This window comes from Monodelphis domestica, chromosome 3 (assembly GCF_027887165.1).
Source record: "Monodelphis domestica isolate mMonDom1 chromosome 3, mMonDom1.pri, whole genome shotgun sequence".
Taxonomy (NCBI): Eukaryota; Metazoa; Chordata; class Mammalia; order Didelphimorphia; family Didelphidae; genus Monodelphis; species Monodelphis domestica.
The window spans coordinates 286,977,612-286,991,763 of record NC_077229.1 but is presented as its reverse complement, the minus strand read 5'-3'; the positions used below and the strand labels follow the sequence as shown (position 1 = coordinate 286,991,763).

Sequence of the window (14,152 nt, the reverse complement as noted above, 5' to 3'; positions counted from 1 at the left end):
TTTTATTTACTTCACTCAGCTTCTGTTCCTTTGGTTCTTTGAATTTTTCATATTTATTTTTTATGATGTTGCAGTAATATGCAGTTACATTCAGAAACCAGTTCATTGAGCCATTTCTTAATAGGTGGATAGTTCCGAGTTCTTTCTTTGCTACTATGAAAAGTCTTGCTATGGATATTTTGTTGTATATAAGATCTTTTATTTATTTATTTTTTTTACTTTCTTGGAGCATATGCCTAGCAGTGGGAGTCTCTGGACATTTTAGTCACTTTTTAAAAGCATAATCATAATTAAAAATGATTGGATCATTTCACAGCTTCACAATACCAACAGTGTATTAATATGTTTGTATTCCTCCAGCATTCCAAAATTAATATTTTAAATTTCTGTCATTTTCAGTGGTTTAAACATTTTATCATTTTGTGGTTTAATTTTTGAGGGCTATGCATGTGTGTGCCCACATGTATGTGTTCAAGTTTGTGCATTTTTCCTTCCCTCAAATTCAGAAGGGTATGAGTTTGAATCAGTCACATATTCGACAAACACAAAATTATTTTTGTTCCATGGAAATCTTATTATCCAATCCAGTATACATTCAGTGCCTACTACATATTAGGCACTTGGGGATAAGCATTGGAGATATAATTAATAAAAAGAAAAAAATCCTTGCCCTGAAGGAACTGACAGTCTAATGGGAGGGAACAACGTGGAAAAGGAGGAAAGAAAGGAGCAGGGGGAGGCAGCAGGAGTTATTTGATGCAGGGGCATCTTATTCCCCGGAGTTGAAACCAAGCAGGAAAGCAGATGCCAAGAAGAGTGAGCTGAGTCCAGTTTCTGCTGGCATTGGAAACAATTTATATCTCTGCTCTCAAGAGCCAATTAGAGGAGAGAGAAGACTGAAGGAAATAGTGTCAAAGCTTGAGTTAGCAGTATGGTGATGAATTTAGAAGTGATGATTTTATCCTGGGAGAAGCATCTTTTTCTAGAAACTTGACACCAGGGATGACAGCAGATGCAAAGAGAAGCAAATTGATAAAAAAAAAAGATGCTAATGTTTGATTTTAGGAGAATAATTGAAATGATATAAAGATCTTTGAAAACAGAATCAAAATACTACTAGTTTATTTTAGGAATGCAATTTTCCCATGTTCTGTAAGTTAAATGTATTAGGTGTGGTATTACATAAATAATTTGTTTCAGCAGAAATAATTTTTAGTCTTGGCTTTCTTTGTGATTGTTCCTTTTCTTTAGCCTATGGCTTAAAAAAATCTAAAACCAGAGCTAGAAGAAAAATCTGACATCCATAAACTCAAATGACCAGGACTGCCTGAATAAATAAAACAAATGTAATTACAGTGCTGACTTCTAGAAAGATTGTAAACATGCCTGAAGTAAAACCATAATGAAGTCACATTCTCAATTTTCTTTTTTAAAGACTGGGAGGCAAGTGAAATATATGTATATATAGATATACTTATGTATTATATAGAAAACTTTATTTCTTTACTAATCATATTTCATTGCTCTCCATTTGTATGTAAGAAGGTTGTGCATAATTACATACTCTTTCTCACTTGAGTTTTGAAAAATTCAGTTTAATACATAGAAAAGGGAAGGATGTAAACAAGTGGTGGGCAAATTATTATTTTTGATGCACAGTGCATAGTGGATGGAGTACTGGATTTGGAATTAGGAAGCCTGAGTAAATCCTGCCTTAGATATTTACTAGCAGTGTGACTCTGGACAGATCACATAATCTTTTCCAGCTTTAGATTCCTCATTTGTAAAGTTAAAATAATAACTCCTTCACAAGGTTGTTGTAAGGATCAAATAAAATAACATATAAAACTCTTTGCCAACTTAAAGGACCATGTATAAATGCCATCCTTTTTTTTTTAAATAAAAACCCTTACCTTCCATCTTGGAATCAATACTGTGTATTGGCTCCAAGGCAGAAGAGTGGTAAGGGCTAGGCAATGGGGGTCAAGTGACTTGCCCAGAGTCACACAACTGGGAAGTGTCTGAGGACAGATTTGAATCTAGGACCTCCCATCTCTAGGCCTGGCTCTCAATCCACTGAGCTACCCAGCTGCCCCCTAAATGCCATCTTTTATTAGTTTTATTCTGCCTATAATTTCAGTTACTCAAAACCCAAGCATTTATTAAGCACCTGCCATTGATCTGGGTACTGGGGATGCAAAGACAATATGAAACAGTTCTTACCCTTGAGGAATCTACATAGGGGAAACAAAATACATACATATACATTAAATGTACAATATTTTACAGCATTAGGGCAGATCAGTTCTTTGGAGTGCCAGAAAAGACCACTTTAGTTGGATGTTAATTTTACTTTTCTTTGAAGGAAGCCAGAGCAGTCAGAAGACTTGAGTTTTAATCTATGTTTTTATCTATGACTGCCTATATCAGCTTTTTTTCGAGTCATTTAACTCTCATGAGCAAATCTGAAATAAAAAACCTCTTATGTGCAAATCTGACTTTTAGCTTTCTTGTCTGTAAAATAGAGATAGTGACCTGAAAACACTGGGTTCATTTTAAAGTACTATGTAAAGAGATTATTAAAGGCCTGAATTGGAAGGAATAATCAAGAATTTGAAAATGTTTTGTGCTACATGGTGTTAGAACACATTTTTCATGTTTTAAAAAGTGTTAGCAGGAAAATGTGCTTAGAAAGAATGATATGGATTGTGCTATCATGAAGATAATGGATTTTTTCTTAGTGAGACTGAGATTAGATTAGACTGAGATTGGATTTTTTCCATCCTTCTTCGATTGAATCTTAATTCATTTGTTAGCTTGACACTACCACTTTATGTTTGGATAACAATAAGTGTATAATTTGGAAAATGTTTTATTTTTCTCTATTTTATGTTTCTCAAACTAGATGAGTCAGTTTATGTTGTTGTGGTTAATAAATTGAGAAATTTATATATTAATTAAAATGTTTATAGTATGTTACTTTATTTTTCTTTTCTTTATAGTAAACACCTATCTCTTTATGGTACAAGCCCGAGGTATAATGTTGAAAGAAAATGTGAAAACAATAGGACATATGATCAGACTATACACAAATAAAAATGCTACTCTCAATGGTACAGGTAAGAATACGTCTTGCTTAAAATGTTTTGCTTTTCATCTGATTTTTATTGTTAGAATAATCAGTAGTTGAAATTATTAAGCACTAGATTCCCCCATACAAATATTTGTTTTTAAAAATATTTTATTTCCCTCCAATTATGTGTAAAAAAGTTTTTTGTAAAAACAGTTTTAACACTAATTTAAAAAATTTCAAGCTCCAAATTCTCTTCTTCTTCCTTCCCTTCCTCCTCCTTGACATAGTAAACAATGTGATATAGTTTTTATATATGTAATCATGTAAAACATTTTTCCATATTAGCAATTTTGTCAAAGAGATCTCAAACAAATGAAAAAGAAGGAAAAAGTGAAATATAGTATGTTTTGGTCTGCCTTCAGACTCCCATCAGTTCTTTCTCTGAAGGCAGATGGCATTTTCATTGTGAGTCTCTAGGATTGTTTTGGATCACTATATTCTGAGAACAGGCCATTCATAATTATTCATCAAAAATATTGCCTTTACTATATACAATGTTCTTCTAGTTCTGCTCACTTCACTTTGAGTCAGTTCATATAGATTTTTTTCAGGTTTTTCTGAAATCATCTTGCTCATTGTTTCTTATAGCACAAAAGACTGAACAAGTTGTGGTATATGATAATAATTATTATTATCTTTCCCTAATTGATGGACATCCCCTCAATTTCCAATTCTTTGTTACCACAAAAGAGCTGCCATAAATATTTTTATACAAATAGGTACTTCTTTTCCAACTTTTTTATTTCTTTGAGATACAGACCTAGCAGTACTATTGTTGGATCAAAGGGTATGTACGATTTTAGAGCCATTTGAGCATAGTTCCAAATTGTTCTCCAGAGTGGTTAGAGCAGATCACAACTCCACCAACAGTGCATTAGTGTCCCAATTTTCCCATATCCCCTCCAATATTTATCATTTTCTTTTTATGTCATATTGACCAAACTGAAAGGTATGAGATGATACCTCAGTTATTTTAATATTTTTTCTCTAATAAAGAATGATTTAGAGCATTATGAATCTAGATAGTTTTGCTTTCTTCATCTGAAATCTGCCTGTTCATATCCTTTGACCATTTTTTTTTATAAATTTGAGTGAGTTCTCTATATATTTGAAAAATGAGTCCTTTATTGGAGATACTTGCTGTAAAATCCTCACCCCAATTTCTGCTTTCCCTTGAATCTTGATTACTTTGGTTTTGTTTGTACAAACCTTTTTTTTAATTAAATGTAATCATTATCCAAATTGATCTATTTTATGTCCCATAATGTTCTGTCTCTTGTTTGACTATATATTCTTCCCTTATATATATAGATCTGATAGGTAAACTATTCCATGCTTCCTACCCTTTGTGGCTGAATCTTGTACTCATGTTGATCTTATCTTGGTATATGATGTGAGATGTTAGTCTGTCCTCATAATACCATATCATTTTCCAGCTTTTCCCAGTCTTTGTCAAATTATGAATTCTTGTCCCCAAAGCCTGGATATTTTGATTTATCAAGCACCAAGTTACTATGATCATTTACTATTAGGTATTGTGTACCTAATTTATTCCATTGATCCACCACCCTTTTTCTTAGCCAGTGCCAGATTGTTCCATATGAATAATTATTAAAGATGAAGATGAATCTTTTAAATTCACCATTGACTTCTTTTAAAATATCTTCACCTTCCTTAGCTAGTTATTGTTTGCCATAAGCATTCTAGAATAGGTGAAGACATGCCTTAGTAAAGTAATGATGTTAAGGATAAAAATATTCTTAGCTTTTGCAACAAAAACAAAACATAAAAACATCATAAAGACAGATTTTTAGAGTTTACTTATTATTTTTATTACTAAGGAGTAATTAGTGACATAAAGATAATTCTCTTCATGATTTTCAAAAGATTATTGGGATTCCCTCATGCTTTTTTGAAAATAATAAAAAAAATAGTTTCTAAAACCCACTGAGGGTCTTTAGTCTTTTGATTGGCAGAATAGAATAGATATATATTTTTATAATCTTTTAGGTAATGAAAGGATATTAAATATAAGTTGGAAACAGTAATTTAACTCAGTCATTATGTTCTATAAAGCTAAGAAGTGGAATTTTTATTGAAAATATATACTGAGATTAAAAGTTGTATAGTGTGTTGTATGTAGGCTTGGTAATTGTGGGATGGAAGTTCATATTGCTTTATGAGACTTTAAATTTTATTTAATATAATTTCCCCAAAATGTAACTAACTGAATATGAATACAAGATCACAAAATATATATGTTTACATGCATACAAACACACATACACATACACATATATGTATGCATCTATTTGGTGTTGTATAGTTGTTTTCAATTGTTTCTGATTCATCTATATTTGGGTTTTTCTTGGCAAAGATACTTGAGTGGTTTTCCATTTCCTTCTCCAGGTCATTTTACAAATGACCAAACTGAGGTAAACAGGGTTAAGCGACTTCTCCAGGGTCACACAGCTACTAAGTGTCTGAGGCCAGATCTGAACTGAGGAAGATTCCAGCTTGGCATTTCATCCACTGTTCCACATAGCTGTCCCATACACATATATAAACATATATATGCCATTATAATTTTCAATGTAATATAAAAGGCAAGAAGAAATGTATTTAAGACCTATCTCTGTAATATATTTGCTTTGTGACAATGAGGAAGTCAGTAAACTTTACAGTGCCCTAGGTAACTCTGGGACTCTGATTTCCATGAGTTGCTAACTTGCATAAGGGTGGGAGTTCTCTACACTGGGAGCCCTCCCCATATTGATAAAAACCAAATATTGGCATCTCTTATTTCCCTTATGTGTATGTGTAATTCAGGATATGTTATATACTTTTTTGATCATCAACATAGTTTTTATAATTTAGTTAATGATGCCACAAATGAATGTTTTTTTCTTCACCTTAAGAAATTTTCTGTTTCTTAACTATAAATTTCCAAATGTTTCTCACCTGTTTTAATAGCAAAGAGAAATATTACATTACTTGACTGTGGTTTAAATTTTCTATGACCAGAAGCCCATTGTTCTCAGTAGCATTTGAAATGTTGGGTTTTTTTTATTTTCCATTTTAAAGAATTAGGGAGTTCAGAATTCTCCTTAATGTCTAGTAAAGGTTAGTTGTTAAGCTTGTAAATACTCTATTGTGTTCATTGCCATTCAACAAATAGAATAACATTAAATGCCCAGATGTTCCTGACATGAAAGAATCTACATAATTGGGAGGAATGCATCCATTAAATACATTACACATGATAATGGGGTTACTGATCTAGAGCTGATATCCTGGAGAATGAAGTCAAGTGGGTCTTTGGAAGCATTGCTAATAGTAAGGCTAGTGGAGGTGACAGAATTCTAGCAGAGCTGTTTAAACACTAAAAGATGATACCATTAAAGTACTACACTCAATATGCCAGTAAATTTGGAAAACTCATCAATGACCACTACATTGGAAAAGATCAGTTTATGTCCCTAAACTAAAGAATGACGCCAATGAATGATCAAATTACCAAATAATTGTGCTCATTTCACATGCCAGGAAAGTTGTGCTTAAGATTCTGCAGGTTAGGCTTCAGCAATATATGAACCCACAATACCAAAGTGTGGGCTGGTTTTGGAAGAGAGAGAGGAACTTAGAGACCATATTGCCAATATTTACTGGATTGTGGAGAAAGCAAGGGAGCTCCTGAAAAACATCTACTTCTTCTTTATTGACTACTAAGTCCTATGTGTGGATCACAAAAGAGTTGTTCAAGTTCTCAAAGAGATGGAAGTACCAGATCATTTTCCTTGCCTCCTGAGGAGCCTGTATGTTGATCAAGAAGTGACAGAACCAAATATGGAAAAACTGGTTTGCTTAAGATAGAAAAAGGAGTAAGACGAGGCTGTATGTTATCATCTTATTTATTTAATCTATACACAGAACCCATCAAGTGAAATATAGGCTGGACAAATCAAAAGCTAGAATTAAGGTCACCAAGAGAAATAACAATTTCATATAGTAGATGATACCATTCTGATGGCAGGAAGGAAGAAGTAATAGAAGCAGATTTTATATTCTTGGGCCCAAAGACCATTCTGTAGATGGCTACTGCAGCCATAAAAAAAGACTCTCCTTAGAAAGAAAGCTATGGGAAATCTGGATAGCATACTGAAAAGTAGAGACATCGCCTTGCAAACAAAGCTCTATATAGTCAAAGCTATGGTTATTCTGGTAGTAATGTAGGGGTGCAAGAGTTGGAGGATGAGGAAAGTTGATGTCATAGAATTGATGCTTTGAAATTGTGGTGCTGGAGAACACTTTTGTGAGTCCTTTGGACAGAAAGATAAAATCAGTCTATACTTTAAAAAATTAATTCAGACTATTCATTGAAAGGACAAATGCCAAAGTTTAAATACTTTGGCCACATAATGAGAAGGCAGGACTCATTGGGAAAGACCTTGATGTTGGGAAAGATTGAAGGCAAAAGGGAAGGGGATAGCAAAAGATGAGATGGGTAGTCATGGAAACAGTGAACATGAGTTTGGACAAATTGCCTGATTAGTGAAGGACAGAATGGTGTACCATGCTATGTTACGTGGGGGTCACAAAGAGTTGGACGTGATTGAATGACTGAACAACAGCAACATATTTATATAAGTGAACACTAATTAGATAATCTAAATTAGTTGTGTAAGTCAGAGTCTACTGAAGAGAAGTGCATACTGGTAAAAAATCAAAAGAGCCCTGTCTAAATAGGAAGTAATCATCCGTGTGTCCTATAATTATTTTACTTTGTTGGTGTTACTAATCAGTCATACAGGCTCAGTAAATAGTTGTTGAATCAATTTATCAATCAGTAAATAAATATGGATTGTTGACTTGCCTTTGTTAATTTGTTGAGATATTATAAATTTTATTAAAAATAAGTTGCAATTTTAGTGTTTGCTATTATATCTTTACTTAATTGGGAAATGGGATAGAATTTTAGTGTTTTTTTTTTCCACTTAGATGCCTGGAACAGAGGACTGCTTGTAGGAGAGGAAGTGTTTTCTAAGTAAATCTTGGTATTGGGTATTTGTTTAGGTAAATGCATACTAAGAGGTTTTTCTTTTATATTCCTATAGGTTTATCTGACAATGTAGGTTTTATCTTCAAATGTCTGAGACTACAGATTTAATACTATTTCAGGAAACAGCTTTTTGTTTTCTTCAGATAATTTAATAAAGTTTAGAAAAATTAGAAAATTACAAGAGAAATAGTTTCCCTCAGAATAAAATAATCCCTTATTTTGTGGTCTGGTTGGATTGGAGGTGAAATATCATTTTTTTTTTGGTCTGAAGTGGAAAAGTCAGGGATTATGGGCTATTGTAAACTGACAATTAGGTGAATGACAAACAGCATTACCTAGCCTCAATGTTAGCCCACAGTAACAAACCTGAATTTTTCCTATGTAATTTTGCACTCATGATAATATGAGAATATATCATGGGGCTCTTTATTTTTAGCAAACATAATTTTGGTTATACTTAAAATTTTAATTTAAAAATAATTTTCTCAATCTGTATTCAATCTGGCTAATTCAGGTTTTTAAATCCTGTTTTTAGTGAAGCAACCAGTTGTCAATCTTCCTAACCAGATGGTCTTTCACAAGTCTTCCTTATTACCTCCCTTCTCTCTGAACTCCTTTAAAAAGCTCTCTCCTTATATGGAATCAAAGTTAAATGTATTAAATGTAAATGCAAAAAGATAAAATGATAAGCAACAAATATCAATCTTTAATTAGATTTAAAAAAGTTTAGGTTGGCATTTAAACCATTTTTTAGAGGAAATGGCTCATAGGGAGCTAGTTTGAGAAATAATATTTATCATTTTCCTATTGTAATACCTTTAACTTCTTTGAAAAATAGGACATGGAATATAATTTATGTGTGCATAAACATGAAAATGTTTGAAATCAAGCTTATTTTTAATTTCTCAAGTACTAAACTTCTATTGTCAAATAAAAATGGATACATTAATAATTAAAAAAAATTTGCACTGGAATCATATATCAGAAGTATTTATTGTTCGTAGTATAACCAGTTAAATTCAACAAACATTTGTTAAGCTTCTACTATGTGCTAGGTACTTTGGTAGGTATTTGAGATAAAGACACAAAACCTAAACAATCCTTGCATCCAAGAAGCTTATATTCTGTTGATCAGAGTTAATTATCCAGAGCCATAATGCAGAAATTCTTAGCACCTATTGAATCATGAAAGCTATATTTGTTACAGGATGGGTTCTGAAGCAGAGATTTTGTTGTTCAGTTGTTTTGGTTGTGTCTAATATTTTGTGACCCAACTTGGAATTTTCTTGGCAAAGATACTGGAGTGATCACACTTCTAGTAAGTGTCTGAGGGTACATTTGAATCAGGTCTACTGATTCCAGGCTTGGTACTCCATCTACCATTCCATCTAGCTGCCACGTATTTTTTGAAGTTGTAGAACTAGAGACTAGTAGTTACCAGATCATATTGAACTGTCTCAAAGTCTAGTATTCTTTCTACTATGCCTTACTGCTTTTCTGCAGGGGGAAAAACAAAAACAAGAACTGAGAAATCTCTTTTCCGATCTTCTTTCTCCGTTAGGTGATATTGTTCAGAGGACAGTAGAATGGAAGGTCTGCAAAGTTATTGTTATTCTTAGACATTATGGCTGCCAGGAAAGAAGGAATAAATAGGCTACTGTTTTCATTTCCTTACTATGTGAAATCATGTCTCCATTTCTTACTGCTGTGTTGTATAGTTTGCTTTGTATATATTTGTTCACATCTCCTCCATCAGATTTTTAGCTCTTTGAGGCCAGGAACCTATCTTTAATCTTTAGCACTTAGCTCATGCTTGGTCATGAGGTGCTTAATGAATGATTGATAGTTTGCATGTTATCTCATCCACTAGATTATAAACTCCTTGAGAACAAAGACTGACATTTGCTTCTTTTTGTAGCCCCAGCTCTTTTAGCACAGTGCCTGGCACTTAGGAAGCTCTTAATGAACATTTATCAATTGACTGGATCAAAGTCAATACTTCCCCCCCAAAAAAAATCCACTCTTAACTCACTACTTTCTTTACTCACTTGAGAGAATCATGTTTCTATGGATGTTTTATGACATCATCTATCCAGAAACTTAGACAGATAATTGCCTTTGTCTTACCCTTTGGTAAGAAGGCTACTTGACAGGCTGGCTGGTGGTTAAATGATGAAGAAATTTACTAATCAGTCTTTTAGGGAGAATATGTAGATAAGTGATGGAGGTGGGGCTTCTCTTATGAAAAACAGATGGCATAACATTTTTTCTGCTTCCTCTGGAATAATGTGGGATTATGATATGGAGTTGGAACCCCTTAAATCTTGAAATAGTACTAGGATGTTATGTAGATTATAGAATCATAGAATGACATAATTTACAGGAGGAATGTATGAATGTATGAAATACTCTGTTAATTAAAAGTAAGAAAATAATCTGCTGTTTTAATACTCTCCTGTATAGTTGAAGTTATCAGAATCATTTTGATATTTTTCTGTGTAGTTAATCATAAATGATACTCCCTTGGAGACTTAAGGGCAAATGAGAATAAGGAGGACATCTATACATTCTTGTGCTTTTTAAAATAGCATGGGCTACTGATAAGGCTTGAAGTGATAGCATCTAGTTTTTGTTTATGATCTAAGTGTTACCATGGAATATTACAATCGAAAGGGATCTAATCCACCCCTCCCTTCTCCTTTATTTAAAGTGGCAGCAAAGTGATCTATTGGACTAATAGAAACCAATACTTATTGTGTTAAATGAGGTTCTGACTCTATTGAATTTGCCATATTATTTTTTATATTATTGTGAATGGATGCTGAGGTTCAAAAGAAAAAATGCATCATACCTCAGTTAGTCTAATGAATGAGTCTAAACATTTCCACTATCCCTAATTTGAAAATACTTCAACTTAAAGGACAAAATTTTGGTGGTGTGGGTTCTCCCTCTACAAATGCTGATTACCATCTCTCTTGAGAGATGGCTTTGAGCATATATTAGCTTTAAGGTTGGCCAAGTTGCTTTCTATATGTTAAGTTATTTGATCCTCACAGCACCCTTTTGATGTATATGCTATCATTACCCTCATTTTACAAATGAGAAAACTGAGGCACAGAGTAGTTTCGTGACTTGTTCCAGGTCACCCAGCTAGTAAATGTTTTACTCAGAATTCAGACTCATGTCCAGATTCCAAATCTTGTTTCTTTTCCACAGCACTACTTAGGTGTCTATCCATGTGTGACCAGTAAGTTTTGAGAGAATTTGATCCTTGATTTTTGTTGATTCTGTCTGTTGTCTGTAATCAATATGTATCACTCTTTTCTATTAATTTCAATCCAGAAAAGTATTTCACATACAAGGTACTAAGGGTATAAATACAGATGTGACATATCCTGTTCTCAAAGAAATTGCAATCTTTAACAATTTTATTCTTTTAAATTATTTTTAAATTTTTATTCCAAATGTTTACAAATCCAAACAAAACAAACATTTCCATAGATAAAGAAAAAAGATATTACACTAATGAAATGACAAATGTCCCATGTTTAAATTACTTTTCTTCATTTCTGTATCCTGTCCACAAATGTCCCCACCCTTTCCCACCCTTTCCACCTCACATAGGATGTTAACATGTTCATACAAAAAAGTCTTTCATGTTTGATTTTTCTGTTCACTTTCTGGAGGTAACATTCTCAGTTTATTCTTCCAGTATTAGGTCTGTGGTAGTGTATAATATTCTCCTCCTTCTACTCATTTCACTGTTCATTATTTGTATAGTTCTTTATAGGTTAAAAAAATCAGTTTGTTTCTAGCCTTGAAAAAATAATTTCTTATGGCACAGTAGTATTACATCACAATCATTTACCACAATTTGTTTAGCCATTCTCCAATTGATAGTCATCCTTTCAGTTTCCAATTCTTTGTCACCACAAAGAGAACTTTAAATATTTTGGAACATATGGATTCTTTTTCCTCTTTCCTTAATCTTTTTGGGAAACAGACCCAGGAATGGTATTGCTGGATCTAAGAATATACACAGTTTTGCAGCTCTCTGAATATAATTCCAAAGTACTCTCCAAAATGATTGGATCAGTTCACAGTTTTACCAATGGTGTTATTAGTGTCCCCATTTCCCCCTATCTCATCCAACATTTGTCACTTGGACCTTTTGTCATTTTAGCCAGTCTGGTGGGTATGAGGTGATATCTTGGAGTTGTTTGGGTTTACATTTCTCTTGTCAGTAGTGGTTTGGAGCATTTTTTCACATAACTATGTATGGCTTTGATTTTTTTTTCATCTGAAAATTGTTCATATCGTTTGTCCATTTATTATTTGGAGGATGGATGGCTTTAACTTTCAAAGGGTGGAGGAAGCACTAATGGAAATCACTGTGGTGGATATTACTTCTCTCCCATAAGGAGCTGCCTGCTGAAGTAGAAATGATGGGAGTAGGAAAGAGTGACAGGTAACAGGGAATGCAAAAAATTGGCATGGACTTATAAAAATATTTGACAGGGGATCCAAAGCTTTGAGTGAAATGGGAGTGCTGAAAAACTAACAACAACAACAACAACAAAAGGTTTTAAAAGTGAGTTTATGGAAAAGAGGAGGACTGAACTCCTGATTGGTTAGGACAGAGAGGATGTTGATAATGGACAGTGGAAAGAAAACAAAGCTGCTCAATTCTTATTTTGACTTTTTCTTTGACAAGAAGAATAATCTTCAGTTTGGAAAGCATAGACAAAAAAATTGGTTAATAGGAAGCTGATCATTATGATGAATAGGGAGGAAATAAGAGAGAATTTAGCTCTTCTTTATGTTACTAGACTCTGAACAACTATTGCCTAAGATATTAAAAGATCTGGTGGATGCAATTTGGATTCTGCTAGATGCAGAAAATGGGAGAGGTACAGCAGGACTGGAGAAGCACATGCTTCCCCCGTCCTCATCTTCACCTCTGGGCTTCTTTCAACCTCTAATGAAAACTCACCATCTCTAAGAAAACTTTCCTTTAAGAAACTTTAATGCCAGTAACTCCCCTCCATTGTTTATCTTCTATTTCTTTTGTATAGTATTTGTACATAATTGATTTCATATTTTATCCCCCATTAAATCATAAGCTCCTTGAGGGCAAGGCCTGCTTTTGTCTTTCTTTGTACCCACAATACTTAGCACAGTGCCTGCCACATAGAAGTGCTCAATATATGCTTGTTTACAGACAGGACCAATTTTTAAGAAAGCTATTAGAGTGGGGTCTTTAGACGGTAGGCAACAGATTTAGCTTTGATTCCTGGAAAAATCTAAGCCAAATTAGTCATTGAGTTAAACATTTATTATGCTCCTCTTATGTACCACACACAAAATGGCACCTAGATTAAATTAAAAAAATTTTTTTTAAGTATGGCAACTTAATCAGTTTCCACTACTTATAATATGGACCTTTCCCTCAAGTTTCTTATAATTTAATAGGATTGATAAGACATAGACTAGAAGAGAACTAACTAGAATATAAAATAGAGTGTTTAAATTGTATGATGTTCTTTTGGGTTTGAAATTTTAGATTTGTTCAATTTGTTCTTTTTTTTTCTCCAGGAAGTAATTTATTATTTTGTTGATTGCTTAGACTTAGCAAAATAATGGGAAAATGTTAATTAAACATGTTCTGTTTCCTTAGAAAACCAGTTATTAAATATTTATTTGCATGCTTTCAGATAGGATTGACATGATAGAATAGAGGAATTTTAAAAAATATTAATGGAATTTATTTTCAAGTATCTCAGCCCCTCTTTCCCCTATGGCATTATAATAGGCATCATCTGACAAATAGATGTGTGTGTGTATGTGTGTGTGTGTGTGTGTGTGTGTGTGTGTACACACATATATTTTATGCCTTTCAAGTTTCCATTTTTTTCAATTTATTCTCTGGAGATGAACTTTCACAAGTTGTTCTTTAAGCA

General features: G+C 33.2%; 1 protein-coding gene across 9 annotated transcripts in view; it reads left to right on the top strand.

Annotated features, from left to right (window-relative positions):
* The window catches only part of B4GALT6 (beta-1,4-galactosyltransferase 6), a 107,686-nt gene that overhangs the window by 25,129 nt on the left and 68,405 nt on the right, over positions 1 to 14,152 (top strand). For 6 of the 9 annotated variants that reach the window (XM_001369324.4, XM_007487201.3, XM_056823842.1 and 3 more), the window contains exon 2: positions 3,003 to 3,119. The exons of the other annotated variants lie outside the window; for them this stretch is intronic. In XM_001369324.4, coding sequence (XP_001369361.1) covers positions 3,003 to 3,119 — 117 coding nt within the window. The remainder of the gene's footprint in view (positions 1 to 3,002; positions 3,120 to 14,152) is intronic. 9 annotated transcript variants of the gene reach the window in all.